We start from the raw sequence: 19,936 nt of genomic DNA on the forward strand, positions 1-19,936 counted from the left end.
GTGTACATGTATAGCAGCTTGTATGTGTGCCCTGGATATTCTCCCAAATTCCTGGATCGATTTCGACCAAATTTGGTTCACAAAAAAACAAACCTCCCGAGTATCGGCACTGTGGAGTGTATTACCTCCAATGGGAGGGAAGACACAGACCAAAATGTGTATTTCCAGCCCCTGCCTTGCGTGACAATAGTTTTGTGTGGGAATAGTATTGGCCTACTTTACCAGGCAAGGTACAGTTTTCCAGCCTCCAACATGTAGGCTGCTGTGCATGACATTGGTATTGCATTGTTGCTATAGTATTGATCTGCTTTAATAAAACAGCTTGAATGACAGCCTTTATGTCAGAGGTAAAATACAGTTTTCAAACCCATAAAGTATAGGCTGCTTCCATCACAAATGTGTGATGGTAGCAGTATGAGCATGCTTTATCGGTCTGTGTTGCAGCGGTGACATTTATGGGTGGGCACAGCTGGGGGAAGGTTAAGATGGATGGATGAGAAGATGGATAGGGAGAGTGGGGCAGGAGGACATGGACCAGAATAGACACCCAACTTAGAGCGAGATTGCCAGTCTAGGACAGGAAGGGCCTATTTTCATTATTCTAGAGCGAACATAACCACTAATACCTAAAGTTTGTACACACTTCGAGAAACATTTCATACTTCTGGTTATTCCAATAGTAATACAGCTAGAGGCACCAGTTTGTGTGATGAATTTAATATTGAAGTCTGATATAGCTAACAAAGGGGCACCTACCAGGGCCCCTGTCATATCCACAAATGGTGCTTGTATGCACATATAAGTGTGTGTGTGTGGGGGGGGGGGGGGTGAAGCCCCCCCCAACTCCCCCCCCCCCCCAACGCCCCCCCCCCCCCCCTTCCTCCAACCCCTGGATCAATTTCAATCAAACCTGGCACACAAACAGCAAACTTTCAGAATATCTGCACTGTGGGGTTTTATAACCTCCTAGCTCGAGGCACTTTTTTTTATTTTATTTATCCTGCCATGTAGGTCGACCTACATAGCAGGCCATGGGTTTTCCGAGCAGTAGTTCTGTGCTCAATCCAACCATTGGCTTAAAGTTCTTCAGGTAGTAAAACCTATTATGTCCTGGACCACATCCTTGAAGTGCTAGTTGTAACAGGACGTATTCGTTGTTGTGACGTGTTGCAAACGAACAGACAATACTAGTAGTTGCAACAGGTTGTGTTTGTTGTTGGGACCTGTTGCAACTATAGGTATTGTTTATTTGACTGATTTTCTCTTCCTAAATCCTAAAATCTATTATGATCTTTTGAAGATTACTACTTACCCCGAAAAGCCAGAAAAATTGGAAGTAATATTTTGCTTGTTGGATGATTACCATTCAACCAACCGTAAAACTGTTAAAACATTCCTCTGAAAGTGCATTTAAGTGACTTATCAGTGCAATTTGTTAATCACTGCTCTGCATGTCATCAGCTTTTACAGTTGTTGCATTGAACAAAATTTCTTTCCTGGCCAGTATAGCCTTCATTTCCTCTTGGCAAGATTTTTGCAGGAAAGTGGGGTCAACTAGAATATTTCCCACACCTTTTGCAGCAACATTCCATTGTTTCCTCTGCTGTATTCCCCTTAGTACAGAGCCATTACAATCTTCTGTTGGTAATGCAGTGAGGATGTTACAAAATACATGATTCAGAAAAAAAATTATGATGTTGCCATAAAGAAAAATAAGGTGTAAACAGGCAGACACAAGAAGCTAAAAAATTTTGTTGTTTGAGACACTCCCATATTAACACACCATTGTTGACTAGTGAATAATAGCCTAACTGTTTAGAGTCGTTTGACCATGTGCAACTGATAAAGACTGATCGGTTAATATTTGCATGGGAGTTGTTTCGTATCAAATTCTACAAACTAATCAGGATGTCAGGTAGCAATAACGGATACCTAGTGTGTTGTTAAGGTTCTGCATATATTGTTTAAACAGCACAAATGAGGCAGATATTCCCTTCGTTGACAAAATAATTATGTTTAATTCATCACAGGTCGCCTCTTAATATCGTCACATGCCAATGTTCTTCGTGTGGCACAGAAAGCACAATCCTCATTGCAATTCAATTTTCAATTTGTGGGTACCTGGTGCAGTTGTCTTGTAATCATGGTGCACAAATGAACATTTAAACACATCAAATAGTCGCTCAATTAATGCCATTTTCGTATTTGCTGTAGGTCACGTCCACAGCATTGGGTGACACACATGGCTGTTAAACACTTGTAAATGCGGTCGGCCATCCTTCCAAAATCCGCCCTGTGCACTTAGGAGCCAACAACTTACTTTCTCGGAGTCTCAACACTGACTACCTGGTGCACTGGCCACTTGACTATCTATATTACCTACTGTAACCTGTGTTTGGCAAAGATATATTGTACTCAATATGTAAGGGGCACCTGACCTCCTTACAAGTTCTTCAGGAGATAATAGCTGCTTAAAATTCATTGGTTTAGCTTAGCATTTCTACGTATGCCAGTCTGTACAAAATAAGTTGTTGTTTTCAAATAATCTTTGTATACTCCTGTTATACCTGCAAATGTACCAGATGTTTTTTGCAGTTTTATGTCAACCTTTTATATATAAACGAAATGGTGGAAAGTCCAGGATGGAATAACAATAATGTTATGAAATGGGTAGATTGTTACTCACCGTATAGAGGAGACGTGGAGTCGCAGACAGGCGTAATGAAAACACTGCAATACTTTTTAGCTTCTGGCTCAAAAGTGTGTGTGTGTGTGTGTGTGTGTGTGTGTGTGTGTGTGTGTGTGTTGAATGCTTATGCGAGCAAAGCAGTTTGGAAATCATGTAGCAGCTATATAAAACTTTGTGTGTGTGTGTGGTTTTTGTTTCTACTTCTGAAGAAGAACTTTTGGTTGAAAGCTAAACAGAGCAGTCTATTGCGCCTGTCCGCAATTTAATGTCTCCTCTATAAGGTAAATAGCAATCTGTCCTTTACGTAATATTGTTTTTACATACAGGACGTTCTTTAAAGCTTGTAAAGGTGCTGCAAGGTGGGTTGTGTTGAGAAATAATAGATAAAAAACATTAGATATGTTGCACTGTTGGAGTTAATTAGCATTGAAATCAGCCTCTGAGGCTGTTGGTGGTTGTTGTTGTTGTTGTTGTGGTGGTGGTCTTGGTCTTCAGTCCTGAGACTGGTTTGATGCAGCTCTCCATGCTACCCTACCGTGTGCAAGATTCTTTCTCTCTCAGTACCTACTGCAGCCTACATCCTTCTGAATCTGCTTAGTGTATTCATCTCTTGGTCTCCCTCTACAATTTTTACCCTCCACGCAGCCCTCCAGTAGTAAATTGGTTATCCCTTGATGCCTCAGAACGTGGTCTACCAACCGATCCCTTCTTCTAGTCAAGTTGTGCCACAAACTCCTCTTCTCCCCAATTCTATTCAATACCTCCTCATTAGTTACGTGATCTATCCATCTAATCTTCATCATTCTTGTGTAGCACCACATTTCGAAAGCTTCTATTCTCTTCTTGTCTAAGCTATTTATCGTCCATGTTTCACTTCCATACATGGCTACACTCCATACAAATACTTTCAGAAAACACTTCCTGACACTTAAATCTATACTCGATGTTAACAAATTTCTCTTCTTCAGAAACGCTTTCCTTTCCTTGCCATTGCCAGTCTACATTTTATATCCTCTCTACTTCAACAATCATCAGTAATTTTGCTTCCCAAATAACAAAACCCCTTTACTACTTCAAGTGTCTCATTTCCTAATCTAATTCCCTCAGCATCACCAGACTTAATTCGACTACATTCCATTATCCTCATTTTGCTTTTGTTGATGTTCATCTTATATCCTCCTTTCAAGACACTGTCCATTCCGTTCAACTGCTCTTCCAAGTCCTTTGCTGCCTCTGACAGAATTACAGTGTCATTGGCGAACCTCAAAGTACTTATTTCTTCTCCATGGATTTTAATTCCTACTCTGAATTTTGCTTTTGTTTCCTTTACTACTTGCTCAATATACAGATTGAATAACACCGGAGAGAGGCTACAACCCTGTCTCACTCCCTTCCCAACCAGTGCTTCCCTTTCATGCCCCTCGACTCTTATAACTTCCATCTGGTTTCTGTACAAATTGTAAATAGCCTTTCACTCCCTGTATTTTATCCCTGCCACCTTCAGAATTTGAAAGAGAGTATTCCAGTCAACATTGTCAAAAGCTTTCTCTAAGTCTACAAATGATAGAAACGTAGGTTTGCCTTTTCTTAGTCTTTCTTCTAAGATAAGTCGTAGGGTCAGTATTGCCTCACGTATTCCAACATTTCTACATAATCCAAACTGATCTTCCCCGTGGTCGGCTTCTATCAGTTTTTCCATTCGTCTGTAAAGAATTCACGTTAGTATTTTGCAGCTGTGACGTATTAAACTGATAGTTCGGTAATTTTCACATCTGTCAACACCTGCTTTCTTTGGGGTTGGAATTATTATATTCTTCTTGAAGTCTGAGGGAATTTTGCCTGTCTCATACATCTTGCTCACCAGATGGTAGAGTTTTGTCAGGACAGGCTGTCAGTAGTTCCAATGGAATGTTGTCGACTCCCGGGGCCTTGATTCGACTTAGGTCTTTCAGTGCTCTGTCAGACTCTTCACGCAGTATCGTATCTCCCATTTCATATTCATCTACATCCTCTTCCATTTCCATAATATTGTACTCAAGTACATCGCCCTTGTATAGACCTTCTATACACTCCTTCCACCTTTCTGCTTTCCCTTCTTTGCTTAGAACTGGGTTTCCATCTGAGCTCTTGACGTTCATGCAAGTAGTTCTCTTATCTCCAAAGGTCTCTTTAATTTTCCTGTAGGCAGTATCTATCTTACCCCTAGTGAGATAAGCCTCTATATCCTTACATTTGTCCTCTAGCCATCCCTGCTTAGCCATTTTGAACTTCCTGTCGATCTCATTTTTGAGACGTTTGTATTCCTTTTTGCCTGCTTCACTTACTGCATTTTTTATATTTTCTCCTTTTGTCAATTAAATTCAGTATCTCTTCAGTTACCCAAGGATTTCTACTAGCCCTCGTCTTTTTACCTACTTGATCCTCTGCTGCCTTCACTATTTCATTCCTCAAAGCTACCCATTCTTCTTCTACTGTATTTCTTTCCCCCATTCCTGTCAATTGGTCCCTTATCAGTGTGTATACGACCCGGGAAAAACCCGGGAATTTTTTCGTCCGGGAGAAAACCGGGAAAAACCCGAGAATTTTTTGGAATTCCAGGAATTTTTCATTGTTTTAGTTTTCAGTTAAATTTTTGTAATTTTGACTGCAGAATAGATTCTCTAGCAAAGAATGTTATTATATCCTGCTACTGGAGAATGATACTGCAACAATAAAATATAAATGAGAGGGAAAAAAATAAAACTTTAGTGGCAAAGGAAATGTGCAATTTACAACAACAAAAAACCGTGCACGCACAAGCGTCTGCAAATAGCAAAAATATGTCAAATGCCGTAGGGCGCAGACTGTAATTCTTCGTAACAATAAACTGCTTGCTATGAGCATGACGTCACAACTGTTCACATTAGGTTCGTTTGACCAATTGCCAGCGGTCTGTTGCGCATGCGCATTTGACTCGCGTATTAAGCAGTACCTTCTCCCGCTACTTGAAGTTTGGCTGTTAGCTGTATCGGTAGTAGCAGCAAGCAGCCAGATGCAAACAAGAGAAATTTTTCTCGCGCGCCTAGCTGACAGATTCACGTTTGCACAGAGTTGTCTGAGTTGTAGTGGGGAGGAGGTTAACCTCCACGTTAGCAGTGTTAACGTTAAGTGATTTTGCTGCTTCTCTTCGTGTACAGCTCCCATGTCAAATGAAAACAAAACTGATTTCTGTGGCCGGGAGCTATCAAGCGAATTAATTTCAGTTTTCTGATTTTATTTTGTTTCCAAGTTAGTAGCAGTCAAGCATTTGCAGAACAGTGAAGTTTTTTTGCAAGTTTGCTAAAGAAATTTGGCTTTATTAATCTTTCCGCCAAGGCAATCATTTTATTTGAAACGAAGTGTTTCATTCTACAGTATTGGCTAGTTCCAACTGTTCGCTAAATTTCAAGTGCATGTTATCATCTTCTGCCATATATGGCATTATGCCGTAATAAAGAACCAAAAATGAAATCGTAGAGTACTGGTACTCCAAGAAAATTTACATCCCAAAAACCACACTGAAAAGCTTTATATCAGATGGGACCTACTTCATTGTGAATCTGGAAAAAGCCAATTTGCACTTCAAGCCGAATTATGCATTTTAGTATGGTTTACGAAATTCCGATGCTCTTTGGAGTATCTTCTGATGCACTGTTTCTTTTATGGTGTAATGTAAGCTCTCTTAGTGCTTTATATACACGAACATACGGGCTTCCTACACCACTGCAGTTGCACACGCACAATAATGCCTGTTTTCTGGCGCTCTCTGGCAACTGGTAAATCGAACCTATTTCTAACAGTCTCCGGATAGTATTACGAACGGTAGTTAGAAAAGCGTTAATTTCAAAGTAAATTTCTTTTTATGCAAGATGAATTGTTACGTGTGAGAAAGTGGGATGGATATCTAAATCACAGAGCGTTCGAAACTGAACAGTTTGAGGACCAGCCACTTACAAGAATTTGGAGCCGAGACATTTATGTCATAATTTTAATTTTTTCTAGCACATTTGTGTGATGTGTCTTAAAGTACAACACACGCAAAAAAAAATCAATATTACATGTGAAAGCTTAGGTTCTGTTGTAGCGTGTTAATCTTAAGACACTAACATTGTATGTGAAAGCTTAGCTTTTCTTGTAGATGTACGGTACTGTGTACATTAATGTAAACCGTTAAATTTTCCTCTTGCGTGTTCACGCCATGTATCCAGTGATCTTGCTATTGGCTGACTATAACATGCGTCATATGCTCTGAATAGCTGCTGTCATCGGCTGACGAGATCTCGTGGCTTGAGATATGACTCGCTTACAAAAGAACATCGCAACCTCGGTTTCAACGCTCCGGAAACTAAAGCCATGTGTTTGGTGCAATTCGCATTTATACTTTCGTAATACGAAAATATCCAACGTATATTTTGCTGCAAATCAAAGGTCTGTCCAAAACTTCTCTCCCTTTTTTTTAATTTTTTTATTATTATTATTAAATTGTATAAAACGTTAACCATTCAAAGGATTGATAAGTTTTACAGTTCCGAGGGAAAATCTACAGAAAACCTACGGTCACTTAGAACAGAAAAAGTGTATTTTTGCCCGGGAAAAAGCATATTTTTTAAACGGGATATCCGGGAGAAATCCAGGAATTTTTTTTCCTTGTCCCTGTATACACCCTGCTTATGCTCTCCCTGAAACTCTGTGCAACCTCTGGTTCTTTCAGTTTATCCAGGTCCCATCTCCTTAAATTCCCACCTTTTTGCAGTTTCATCAGTTTTAATCTACAGTTCATAACCAATAGTGTGGTCAGAGTCAGCATCTGCTCCTGGAAATGTCTTACAATGGGCTGTTGTGCACGCAAATTCAAGCAGACAGACAGAGGCAGTGTTGCCAAACATGTTATTTTTCAGTTCCGAAAACCAAACGAGTGTGATACAAAAATTGGACATGGAACGCTAATAAGAATCGAACCCGAGCCAATGGCTGAACAATCTCGTGCACTATCATCTGTGCTATAAGAAAGACTGACACTTAATTGTACCTGGCAGCTGCTTGAATTTGCGCTCATATAAATTTTTTTTCTTTACAATTATTTCGCAGAACAATCCACCCTGCAATAGCTTTACAAGCTTTTCAGATTATTTTGACAGTCTTGTATAAATGAAACATTCAATAATATTGTTTGAAATGCATAAATTTTGTGAATGTTATTGCACTCACATTGCATGTGTACAGCAACTTCACTGGGCAGCTCTGGAAGGTCCACACCAACAGGTACAGCCCGTTCCCGCTTTGCAGGAGCAACTTCTAAAACAACAAGCTTTTTAGCAAGTCTTAATCCTGCTCGATGGGGTCGCAATGCAAATTCTAGTAGCTCCGGAACCTCAGAGAGGCACTTTCATAAGGTAAGTATTTTGTTCTCCTCCTTCACAGTTTGTCAATTCTGAAAATGAATGACACAGTAACTAGGCTAGTCTTCTGGTATCATCAGCATCTTGTCTGCCGTTTACTTTTCTGGATGAGCATTGTCAAAAGTTTATCATACAATTATTATGAAAATATCAAAGTTTGGTTGAAAATGTTACATATTCATTTTTACAGGAATCTTCCATCACAAAGTCGCCAAGTAATCCTAATCTTTCTGCTGGTAATAAGGAGAAAGCTCGTACATGGATAAGAGAACAGGCTCAGCATTTCATTCAAATTTATTCAGGCCATGAAGTCAGTGGGCCAGCACATCCAGCAATGAATGTTCTTGCTAGACTTACTCAAGCCATCACAAAACTTCAGTCACAGGTATTATCAAAAATTTTTTATTGTGTGTGTGGTGTGTGTGGATGAAGTTTGTGCTCCGACCACCTAGCAGTAGAATGTCTGTAAGTCTGTCCTGCTGCACTATATTCACACTGAGTGCGTATTAATTGTACCAGCCAGCTCAAATAATCATAGGCTCCCCAATGTGTATGAGCACAGCTACACATAGATGCATACAAACTGCTATTATTGCACTAATCATGGTTACAGTCTATATACAGCAATAGTTTCTCCACTAAAGTTTCCAGTTTACGTAAGCACATAATATTATTTGGTTTGAAATACATTCATATTATGCTGGTTTATTATAGTCTAACCACATCCTGTCAATTTCTTAAAGAAGTAACCTTTCCATAAGCTGTGCGGAATTAGTTACATAAATTTCAGTCAGAGTTTGCAGTAAGATCCAGATTTCACTCTGTGGTCAGAAGGAAGGCAATACCTTTATGCTCCTTAAACAGAAACTCGCTGTTCGACTAAAATTATAACTTTTTTGTTGTCATGACACATTTTCACTGTCTACAAATCCATGCAATTGTCTTTCTTACTGAGGATTAAAATGTGCTGTTAACACTTTCCTTACTACTGCCTGGCATTCTTTTACCTCCCACTTTTCAATTGTCACTCTTGTGTTGTAACATTTTATGTAATATTACTGGAATATTTGTTTTTGCAGCCTAATGAAAGCTTGGGTGCGCTTCAAGAGCTGCGAAGTATTGTCATAGAATCTGATATCTCTCCTTTTGAAGTAAACCACAGTGGTCTTATCAGAGCTCTCCTACAGTGCTTGACTAAGGAGGACAGCCCAGTGGATTCAAGGGAGCAACGACTGCGAACATTTCTGCATGTTTTTGCAGGATGCCCAGTATGTATAATCTAGAATAGATTAATGTGTCTAATTTTTGTGTATAAGGCTACAATTTTTTCTTAAACTAATGTAGCATACACTAGCAAACGCTACTATCATGTATTTAAATTTTGGCATTTAATATGTTGATAGCAGTACTTTATTGTAACTGTCAGACTTAAAATGCTCTTTCATATTTGTATTGTTTATTTAGTTGTATGTGAACCTTTGTGATTTATGTATGGGCCAGTCACATTAATGGGACCACCACCCATGTTCAACATCGACATGCTATAACCACTTACAAATGACATGTGGCAGCACTATCAGTTGAGTGTATGTAAAGCATGGAGGGATGTGGACAACAGTGCATTTGTCATAGTGTGGAAACGGAGCGATTTATCTGACGTCCAAAAGGGCGTGATTATTGGCTATTGGGTCAAGGGTAGATGCATTTCTGAAATGACTAATTTGTAAACTGTTCGCTTGCAACCCTGGTTAAAGTATACTGTGCGTGGCAAAATGATGCTATCCAAAACCAGTGCCGAGGCAACTTTGGTGCACCACGTACCATAGATGATACGGGTGAAAGACTACTACAGAGATGTGTATGAGCAAATAGACATGCAAGCAGTTGACTGCCCAGATTAACCAAGGGGCTACCAGCAGTCTCTCCTCATCGACCATTCAGTGAACTTTGCTGTGTATGGGCCTCCACAGCAGATAGTTGGTTCACACGCCCTTTTTGATTGCTGTTCGTCAGTGACAAAGGCTGGAATTAGTGTGCCAATACCGCAACTAGACATCCACTGAGTGGTGACAGTTGGCCTTTCCAGATGAATCGTGTTTTATGCTCATATCAGGCAGATGGCTCTTACTGCAGGGGTCACCCGCTCCTAGGCTGGAAACCCTTCTGTTTCGTCAGGATGGAGGCCAAGTGTGTAGGTTCCTTAAATGGCATACACATGGAAATAAAATATTTGTAATGATTCTTATTCTAACTATCCCTATACAGCAAAGATATTGTTGGGAGGTATGGCTATCTGAGTAGGCTAACGGGAAATTTTGAGCTGATGGATAAAGATGTATGTAGTTGCATTCTCCCAGTATTGTGTTAATTAAATGTTATAATATGCAGAAGTCACAAGTCTCCTATCGAGCTACTTGTTAATCTCAACCTCCCAATGAGACAAGGAATTCCATTTTTAAGTGGGCCTTTCGGTGGGGAAAGTCAAAATGAAGAGAGAATAGTCATTGTAGCAGCACTGGCACTGCTGTACATCATTGTAGGAGAATGTAAATATTAAGCCGTACCCTAAAACTCAAAGGAATTAACATTGAATAAATGTTCCAGAACTGCTACAACATTCTTAATACACACGCATCCATACCTGCACACGTTTCTGGGTATACAATTTCTGGTGCAGTTAAATGGTAATTACTTCACCTCTGAACAATTCATATTCTCTCTCTTCCCAACCGCTATATAAAGAACCTATGCTGTGATGTCAGAATACATCTTGTTGCAATGTTTTTCATGATGACCAGTGGCTTCATAAAGCCAGAGTGGAATCTGCTGGAATCAGAAACAGACTCAGGGCTGCTGAAGATTGCTGCGCCAGTCCTGAGCATATGTTGGTGGGTTGCCCACCTGTTGGTTTGAATGCGGACCCTGGCTAGCTGGTTCTATAGGCAATCAAACCCAAGTGATGCTGAAGTTTCAGAGCAGTTTATGCCTTGACTTGGAACAGTGTTGGTAGACTTGTGGATGACCCATCAGTGGTGGCTTCAGTACTGGATGATAGTTCGTAGTCGTCTGTGGCTACGGATTGGTGGTTATCACATTAGGCAACAAGAGTATGATCAAGACTGGAACAATCTTGCACAAGACATTGCAATATAATAATCAGAGAATAAAGTGTGAGTGACATGAATACCGTTGATCCTGTTGATCGACTGACTCTAGGCTAGTGGGGTGCAGTAGTTACGGCCTTTAGTTCCGTTGTATTGGCGTAATCAGTTTATTCTACTATCATAACTGCTTTCTCAAACCCCTGATACATCTACATCTTCAGCTTCATGACTATTCGGCAATTTTTTCAGAAGTACGTGGCAGAGGGTTCTTCGAACCACCTTCAGACTATTTCTCTACCATTCCATTAATTTCTCTTATTTCTTTATAATGATCATTTCTCCCTAGGTAGGTTAATGACAATAAAAGATTTCATCATTCAGAGGATAAAGTTGGTGATTGAAATTTCATGAAAAGATCTCACCGCAATGAAAAACGTTTTTTAATGATTGCCATCCCTAGTCGCTTATCATATCTATGAATCACTCTCCCCATTTCTTGGTAATACAAAACAAACTGCCCTGCTGTGAACTTCTTCAATGTCCTCTGTCACTCCCATTGTAAGTATCCCATACAGCACAGCAGTACTGTAGTGGAGGACAAAAAACAGTTGTGTAAGTAGTCTCTTTAGTACACCTGTTGCATCTTCTAAGTGTTCTACCTATAAAACATAGTCTTCGATTTGCCTTCCCCACACGTTATCTGTGTGACTGTTCCAATTTAAATTGTTCATAATTGTAATTCTTAAGTATTTAATTGATTCGATTTGGTAGCCTTTAAATTTGTGTGATCATGATGTAATTGAAATTTAACAGATTTCCTGTTGTGCTCATGGCATGCGAACTCACACTATTCCTTATTTAGCAACAATATTACCACTTTTGACACCATATGGATACCATGTCTAAGCCATTTTCCAATTGGTTTTTTATCTTCTGGTGGTGGTAAATTATGTGCAAACAATATGAGGGGGCTGCCCAGATTATCTCGTAAATTGTTTATGTGGATAGGAAGAGCATAGGGCCTATAACACTTCCTTGGGTAAGCTGATTATCACTTTTGTTTTACTGAATGATTTTCCATTGAATACTGTTTACTGTGACCTTTGTGAGAGGAAACCACTGACCCAGTCACACAACTGAAGGGATATTTCAGAGGTATGCAGTTTGATTAGATGTCTTTAGTGATGAACAGTGACCCAAAAGCCACCTGGGAATCTAGAAATATGGAATCAACGTTTGAGATCCCCTGTCGATAGCACTCATTACTACTTGTGAATAATTCACAAGAATGGTATTTTCTGAATCCATGCTGACTGTGTTTCAATAGACCATTGTCTTATAGGTAATTAAAGTGTACAAACACAGTATATGTTCCAAAATCCTACTGCAAATCGACGTTGGTGATATGGGTCTGTAATTCAGCAGATTACTCCAATTTCCTTTCTTGAGTGTTGGTGTGGCCTTTGCAACTTCTAGTTTTGGTGCAGATCTTTCATCGAGTGAGCAGTTGTATAAGATTGCTAAGTAGGAGGCTGTTGTATCAGCATATTTTGGAAGGAACCTTATTGGTATGATAAATGCAAAATAGATGTGACTTCTGCCCCAAAATGTGAAACCCGAAATTGCCTGATAAATGCTACTTCATAGCGAATTGTATTCAGAGGAACTATTTTACTAGAGCTTGATTTCTTGTCAAAATGTAATCTATCTTAGGTGGCTGATATTGTACATCTGGTGAAGCCCAATTTGGAAAGATAATGTGCGTCAGAAGCTATTTGCCAAATGAAAACTGTTCTAATGCCACAACTTATAAGTGCGCTCAATGCTTTGGTGCCATGCCAATTGTGGGCAGTTGAGTGTCGCGTTATGCAATGAACTCTTCAGCCATGGGACCTATCATTTTATACAGAGAAATAAGATCATATGTATGTTAGCTAAAGTTCAAAAGTTAGTATAATATGGGCAATTTAAATTGGCAAATTACGTGGCTGATGTTTTGAATGGTGGTTGCGTCGAATACTGCTTGAAGTTGGGCCTGAACTACCTCGTTAACAATACTCTGCAAACTTCAACAAGCAGTTGCATGGTAGCTGTTCTCGCAAGCTGTGTGTTGCTAGTTGTTTTCTTATCTTGAAATGAGTGAAGATACTAATCCTGGTCCATCACTGATTTTGATTATGCCCTTACAACATCATAAAAGATTGGAAAGCCCAGTGAACAGTGTTAGTCCTGCTTTTGCAGAACATGTGTGTAGACTTCTGTCTGTGACAAGGAGGCAGAGATTGTTTCCCCAAACCATTGCTCTCCCCTCGGGCAATCAAAATTCTAGATATTTTATGCTTGTACCTGGCTGTCACTGTATAGTGTCTGCACTTTGCACTATAGTAATAGGAAAACAAAATGTCATGTTTTTCGATGTACTGAAATTCTTTCCAATGTTTGAGTAGAGTTACATTCAGTTCTACTTCTGTGATAAGTGCCTTGTCAGTTCTACTTTTAGCATTTTCAGGTATGGGTCACAAAGCTATGAATGCCCAAGAAAAGTATAAATTAATATTCCACGTATATTGTGATCACCAAATTGAGTGGGGAAAAGATGAAGACTATTGAGAAACACCTTAAATTAGACAGACATTCAGTTCAGTGGTGGGAAAGTGCTGCTTTTCAACAGAACAATCATTTGTTGAAAGCTTAAACACAATCAAACAAAGAAAACAAAGGCCTTTTTGAAAGGGGGAGGGATGGGGGGGTGCTGCTGTTGAAGTTTTTGCAAAAGAAAAGATTACAGTCAAAAAGTTCCCAATCAGCACTATTTTAAACAGTTTCAAAGAATTAAGGCTATGTCTGTCTTCACTTGTGTATCCTGACACCGTTTTAAATTTGTGTGTGTCTAATCGTTTACAAACAAATAAGTCACGTTTTGCCAAAAATAGATGCTACTTTTTTTGGTCCCTACTTAGTGGTATCTGGACCGGAAGACATGCCTTTATTAAATACTTTAATAAAATGCTTTGCTACAACAAGGATCTGTACTTCTAAGTTACTCACATTGGTAGTTCTCGATTCAAATTATGGAATATTTACTTCAGCTTCTGTGGTGAAGGAATTTCAGGAAATTGTTTAATAATTCCACTTAAGTGGTGCTGACATTGGTAATAATACAAATACAATTAGTAGTGTGTAGTGATTGTATTGCGTTGGAACAGATAGGTGGTGTTGTGTCCTGTACAGTACTTCTGTAACAGAAATAGGTTGGTCTGTTCTTGTCTTACACTTTCTTGCTCAGCTTGTTCACACACTCAATACACAAATGTTGTCACATGGTTGGTGACTGATTAACCATGTCGGAATGTTTATGCCTAACAGCTGGCTCATGTTGTTCAATCAATGCCAGACTGTAAGAATTTTATATAAAATTTTCTCACTTTCCCATTACGTTACTACCTTGATGCATAAGTGTGTGTATGGCATGAAACATCTTGAGGCAAACAACCTGCAACCAGGAGGGAGAGTGATGGTTTGGTGAATCTTTCCGCAGTATTCTCTGGTTTTTCTCGTCATGCTTGAAGGCACAATGGCTCAACACAAGTATCCTTAGAGACCCATGTCCACCCCTGTATGCAGTTGGTCTTTCCTCGACACGATGGTAAGTGCCAGCAGGATGATGCGACATATCACACTACTCATAGTGTACGTGTGTGGTTCGAACAGCACCAGGATGAGTTCACATATTCATGATCAGGCTGTTTGCGCCATGGATCCTCACTGGGAAACATAGCACAGCTGGCCACAGCACTGGAGTTAATATGGGTCTATGTCCCTGTTGGTACCTTCCTACTCAGTAGCAGGACATGGTCCAAAAAGGGTTATTCAGGCTTTTGACAGGTGGTCACAGTAATGTGACTGGATAGTGTAATTGATGATTGCAGAGGCCCGTAAAAGTTCCGGATACATTATTTTATTTCTTTCTTTCTTATATTTAATTCAATCACTGTGAGTTACTTCTCGAATGCAAAGAACACGTATGAAAGTCTTCAAAATAATATACTTCAGTGGGTAAATATTATGAGTAACTGCATAATGAATAAATGTTTGTTCCACCAGAGTACCTGGATTTTAGACATAATGAACTTGAATATTTACCATACTAGCCGCACATAAATTTATCTGCTTTTTATTGTAGCTTGTAGTTCAAGAATTTTCAGAACTTAATTGATACAATCATGTGCTAATATAACAGCACAATTAATTGCTTTGACTGTCTTATATTTAAATTACAAAATTTCACATTTTTATTTGATCTAAATTCTAATTTATTGCCTCTTCTGGCAGCTGGACTCGGAATACACATGTACTCCACCTGATTGGAATCCGTCGTCATTGTCAGCACTTGTGGCCAAACTTAGTGGTTGTGTGTCTCAGTTAGAACAGTTTCCAGTAAAAGTGCATGACTTGCCGGCTGGGTCTGGTACTAGCAGAGGAGGTGGTACTAGTGCTCTAAAATTTTTCAACACTCATCAACTGAAGGTAAGCTTTCCACAAAGTGATTTTATATACTTGAGTTTCAACATTGTATTTAGTTCTAAGCTGCTTTATGTAACCTGTGTTATTTACGTAATAAACATGAAAGAATTATAACAGCAACATGTTGTTATTAATGATTTTACTGGATGAGAAAAAATGGAGAAAGGGGGTGGAGGGGGGGGGGGTATTCTTCCATCACCTGTAGTTGCTTAGTGTCTGACATCAGAGCCCGTGTGTGTGAGTGTGTGTGTGTGTGTGTGTGTGTGTGTGTGTGTGTGTGTGTGTGTGTGTGTGTGTGTGTGCCCAAGCATGTGCGTGTTGGGAGATAGGGGGAGGGTGAGGCGCATGCATGTGGTTTTCTGCTTTAGAATAAGACCTTTTTGCTGCAAGTTTAAATGTATAGATGTCTTTTTGTTGTGCTTGTCTGCATTTCAGTATCTCGTCTATATGGTCCATCCATCCATTCCATAATATTGTCATTATTCCATCATGGATTTTCCTCTGTTTGAGTTAATAATGGCTGAAGATTTAATTCCAGTATTTAGTGTTTCACTGTTGATGTGAAAATGGTGACTGTATCACTAAGTTCATGCGTATGTTAGATGCCCAGATATAGTGAAGTTACTCTTATTTACTATACCAAGTACATATCAGATCTCATCTTCACTTAGTTATCGTGTGGCACAAGAAAACTCTAGCTTAAGATTAATGTTAAAGATAGTTAGGTAAATGGTCAACATGTTGCCATATTTTTCAATGAGATAGTATGTTGTTATCATAAACAAACTATGTTGTCCCACATAATAGTGAGAGATTGCAATTATGATCCATGTAACACGCAAATATGTAAGTAACAATAGTTCATTGCACTGGAAGTGATGGTAAATTGAGCCACGTCCACTTCGCTAAGACCATAAGTTATCAATTTGCCATGGAATACTGATTTGGGCAGAGTATTCATATTATTAGGACATCTTGGGTCCAATGAGCATCTCATTTAAAATAACCATTCAGAATCAGTTATAATAAGGAATTTCACTGGCTCTCTTTAGGAATTGGATTATCACATGACATATACAGTTATTTGACTGAAACATTGGCAACTCATCAGTGAATACAGTTGCATGCCTAGACAGGTGTATATAAAAACAACAACAACATATCTTAAAAGAAAATCTATACACACATGCAAGCACATTACAACACGAAAAGCCAAATAGGTTGCACATTTGTTCTTGTTTCTTAAATTTTTCCACATTGTTATAACATCATTTTAACTGCAACACAATTGTAGAACATAATGAAAGATGTCAGGTTCAATTTGAGAACCAGTGGGATGTGGGCGTATTTTAAATGCACCTCCACTTGGCATTGCTTTTTGGGGGCTTCTATGCTCCCATTGCAAAGCCAAGTTTAGTTTTTCAGGTGGTTTAGAACATGGTATTTCTAATGAAAATTTATTTGCAGACAAGTGTCTCCTTCTCCCTCATGGTTTTTTTTTTTAAGGAGGGACAGGGTGCAAAAAAGTCCTGCGACATTTTAAAAAAATTGTGAACTTCACCCTCTGTTTGTAAACTATTGGAAAGCAGTAGGTGAATTAAATTTTATGTTCTGAAACCTTGTATTGGTAAGGTGTTGTTTGGAAATTTTCGGTTTTATCTTGCTATTTCTTCCAGAGATAGAAAGAACTAAACTTCATATTTTTCCAACCATCTATTTCTATTTTGCTGACTTTGCATCAAACTGTTCGTGTGAAAGTCGCTCAAGAAATCTTTGAGCACATAAAGGTGTACAAGATGGTCTAGTTTCCTTTCAAGAAAATTTTTATGAAAATATTGTTTCTCAAAATTGCACTATGGGATCAAACAAATAACTATATCTCTGGGAGTATTAAATTGATGAAAGTAAAACTTCACCAATGTTAATTGGGAACATGGGTCACACTCATATTGTAGTCTGCCAGGGACGCTTTCTGACATTTGCCCTTTTGTTTGCATTTTTCCTGTTTGTCTTGTGTATAATGCAGGTGGTAATTCTAAGTTTTGAGTGATTGAGACTTTTAGACATTTTTTTTTTTTTTAAAAAAAAAAAGCTGGTTGGCCTTTCCAATGCATGGAGATGGAGTGGCACTTACTTTCTGGGTCAAGCCAAGATTTGTCACATTATCACTCTTTCCAAGAAATTAGGACTATTTTCAGTAGTATTCAAAGTATCAGAATTAACATTTCCATGAGCTGCTTTTTGTTTGACCATGAGAATTTTTGGCACCAGTTTCACATACACTTTACTCATTTTAAAAAAGTTATACAAAATTTGCCATTAGTGTTCTTTGTCAATTCCTAAAGTTTTCACAATTGGTCGAATAGTCAACCGATGGTCAGATCAAATTAGCTTAATACTTTTTCAACATTTTCATCCATTTTTGATGTTGAAGGGCATCCGGGGCTTGAGTCATTACAAAAGTTTTCTTGGCCATCTTGAAAATGCTTGAACCTCTCATAAACTCACTTATATGATAAACATTCTTTGCCACACATATCTTTTAGTAAAATATAGGTTTCAGCAGCTGTTTTTCAAAGTTTCTTGTGAACTGCACAACAGTTCATTGCACATACAATTTATCCAGCAAAAAAAAACATCTCTTACACAAACAAAGGCCACAGCCACACTGATTTGTATACAGACACCAGACGTGCTGCATTTGGCTGAGAAGGCTTCACGCATCATAGCTATTCGTTGTTCATCTTTGGCACATGACTACTTAGTCTGTGATAGCATCAGTCCTGTTATTTTATAGCCACACTTCATATAATGGTCCTATATCTATGTTGAAGTCTTCAGAAATTATGACCTGTCCATACAACTTTTTCACCTGCAATCTACTCAGAAAAGTTTCAGATTTGTCTAGAAATGCACATGTGGGTGAATAGTTAGGGATATAATATATGCTAATAAATTAATACACCATATTCCAAAAATTCATTGCAGCAGATTTCAAATAATACTCCTTTGTTGAAGCAATTGTTTGCCACACGCGTGCGCGCGCACACACACACACACACACACACACACACACACACACACACACACACACACACACACACACACGCACGCACGCTCTCTTCCCCACCCACGCACTTTCTCTCTTCTTCTTCTTCTTCTTCTCTCTCTCTCTCTCTCTCTCTCTCTCTCTCTCTCTCTCTCTCTCTCTCTCTCTCTCTCTCAGCGAATTTATCAACTTTATCTTGTCACTTTTAAGGTATTGTGGTATTGTTCATTTAACCATATAACTTTTACAGAATTTTTGTTCTCCAGAAATACTTACTGTTCATACAGCTTGTTCCTCATTCCTACTGATAGGCTGCGTATGTTAAGGGGCTTTATGCAGTTATTTTTATAAATTAAATCAAGCACAGGATGGTATGGTACCTGCATGGGTCTGTATTTGTAAATTGCATTCCCATGTTACTTTTTTGTGGACCAAATTGTATGAAAATTGGCCCACTCTATTAGTTTCCCTGTGGAAGGATGCGTAGCGCAATAACAGATAGATGGTGAAGCCCAGAAGCAATAGGAAAACTTATCTATATAAGAAATCAGAAATATACCAACTGAAATAGAATACATAGGTGAAACCAAGACAACATTTGACACCAGGTACAAAGAACATCTTCATGGAAGTATAGGACAAACCATTCAACTTTTGCAGACCCCTTGCACCAACTCCAACATAAAATTATCACCAGACCCACAGACAACAAGAAACATCTCCTTGCCTGACAAGAAAACTACCACATAAAAAAAAAAAAACCCCACAGGAAAGAAAAACTCATAAATGATCAGACCAGTGTCAGAAACTGGCAAACCACACACTCCTTAAACCGATTGACCACTTCATAGAACTTAAAATATACACACGAAACAACAAGCTCCATTTCCCACTACCATCTCCTCCCAGATTTTCTCATATAACTACCATCCATGCCCATCCTTGACCCCCACCCCCCTCCCACCCCATGAAACAAATTTTCAATATAACACCCCCCCCCTTTTTCTCTCTCTCTCTCTCTCTCTCTCTCTCTCTCTCTCACACGCACACACGCACACACACGCACACACACACACACACAAATAGTTTCACAGGCTGGCAACACTCACAACGTGAACGAAAACAAACATACAGACAAACACTGTTACAGTGC

At 39.0% G+C, this 19,936-nt stretch overlaps 1 protein-coding gene across 6 annotated transcripts in view; it reads left to right on the top strand.

Moving 5' to 3' along the window:
- The window catches only part of LOC124777789 (E3 ubiquitin-protein ligase TRIP12-like), a 217,329-nt gene that overhangs the window by 133,064 nt on the left and 64,329 nt on the right, over window positions 1-19,936 (top strand). For all 6 annotated transcript variants that reach the window (XM_047253297.1, XM_047253301.1, XM_047253300.1 and 3 more), the window contains 4 exons: window positions 7,931-8,100; window positions 8,297-8,491; window positions 9,186-9,374; window positions 15,543-15,737. In XM_047253297.1, the coding sequence (XP_047109253.1) occupies window positions 7,931-8,100; window positions 8,297-8,491; window positions 9,186-9,374; window positions 15,543-15,737 (749 nt within the window). The remainder of the gene's footprint in view (window positions 1-7,930; window positions 8,101-8,296; window positions 8,492-9,185; window positions 9,375-15,542; window positions 15,738-19,936) is intronic.

Source organism: Schistocerca piceifrons, chromosome 2 (assembly GCF_021461385.2).
Source record: "Schistocerca piceifrons isolate TAMUIC-IGC-003096 chromosome 2, iqSchPice1.1, whole genome shotgun sequence".
NCBI lineage: Eukaryota > Metazoa > Arthropoda > Insecta > Orthoptera > Acrididae > Schistocerca > Schistocerca piceifrons.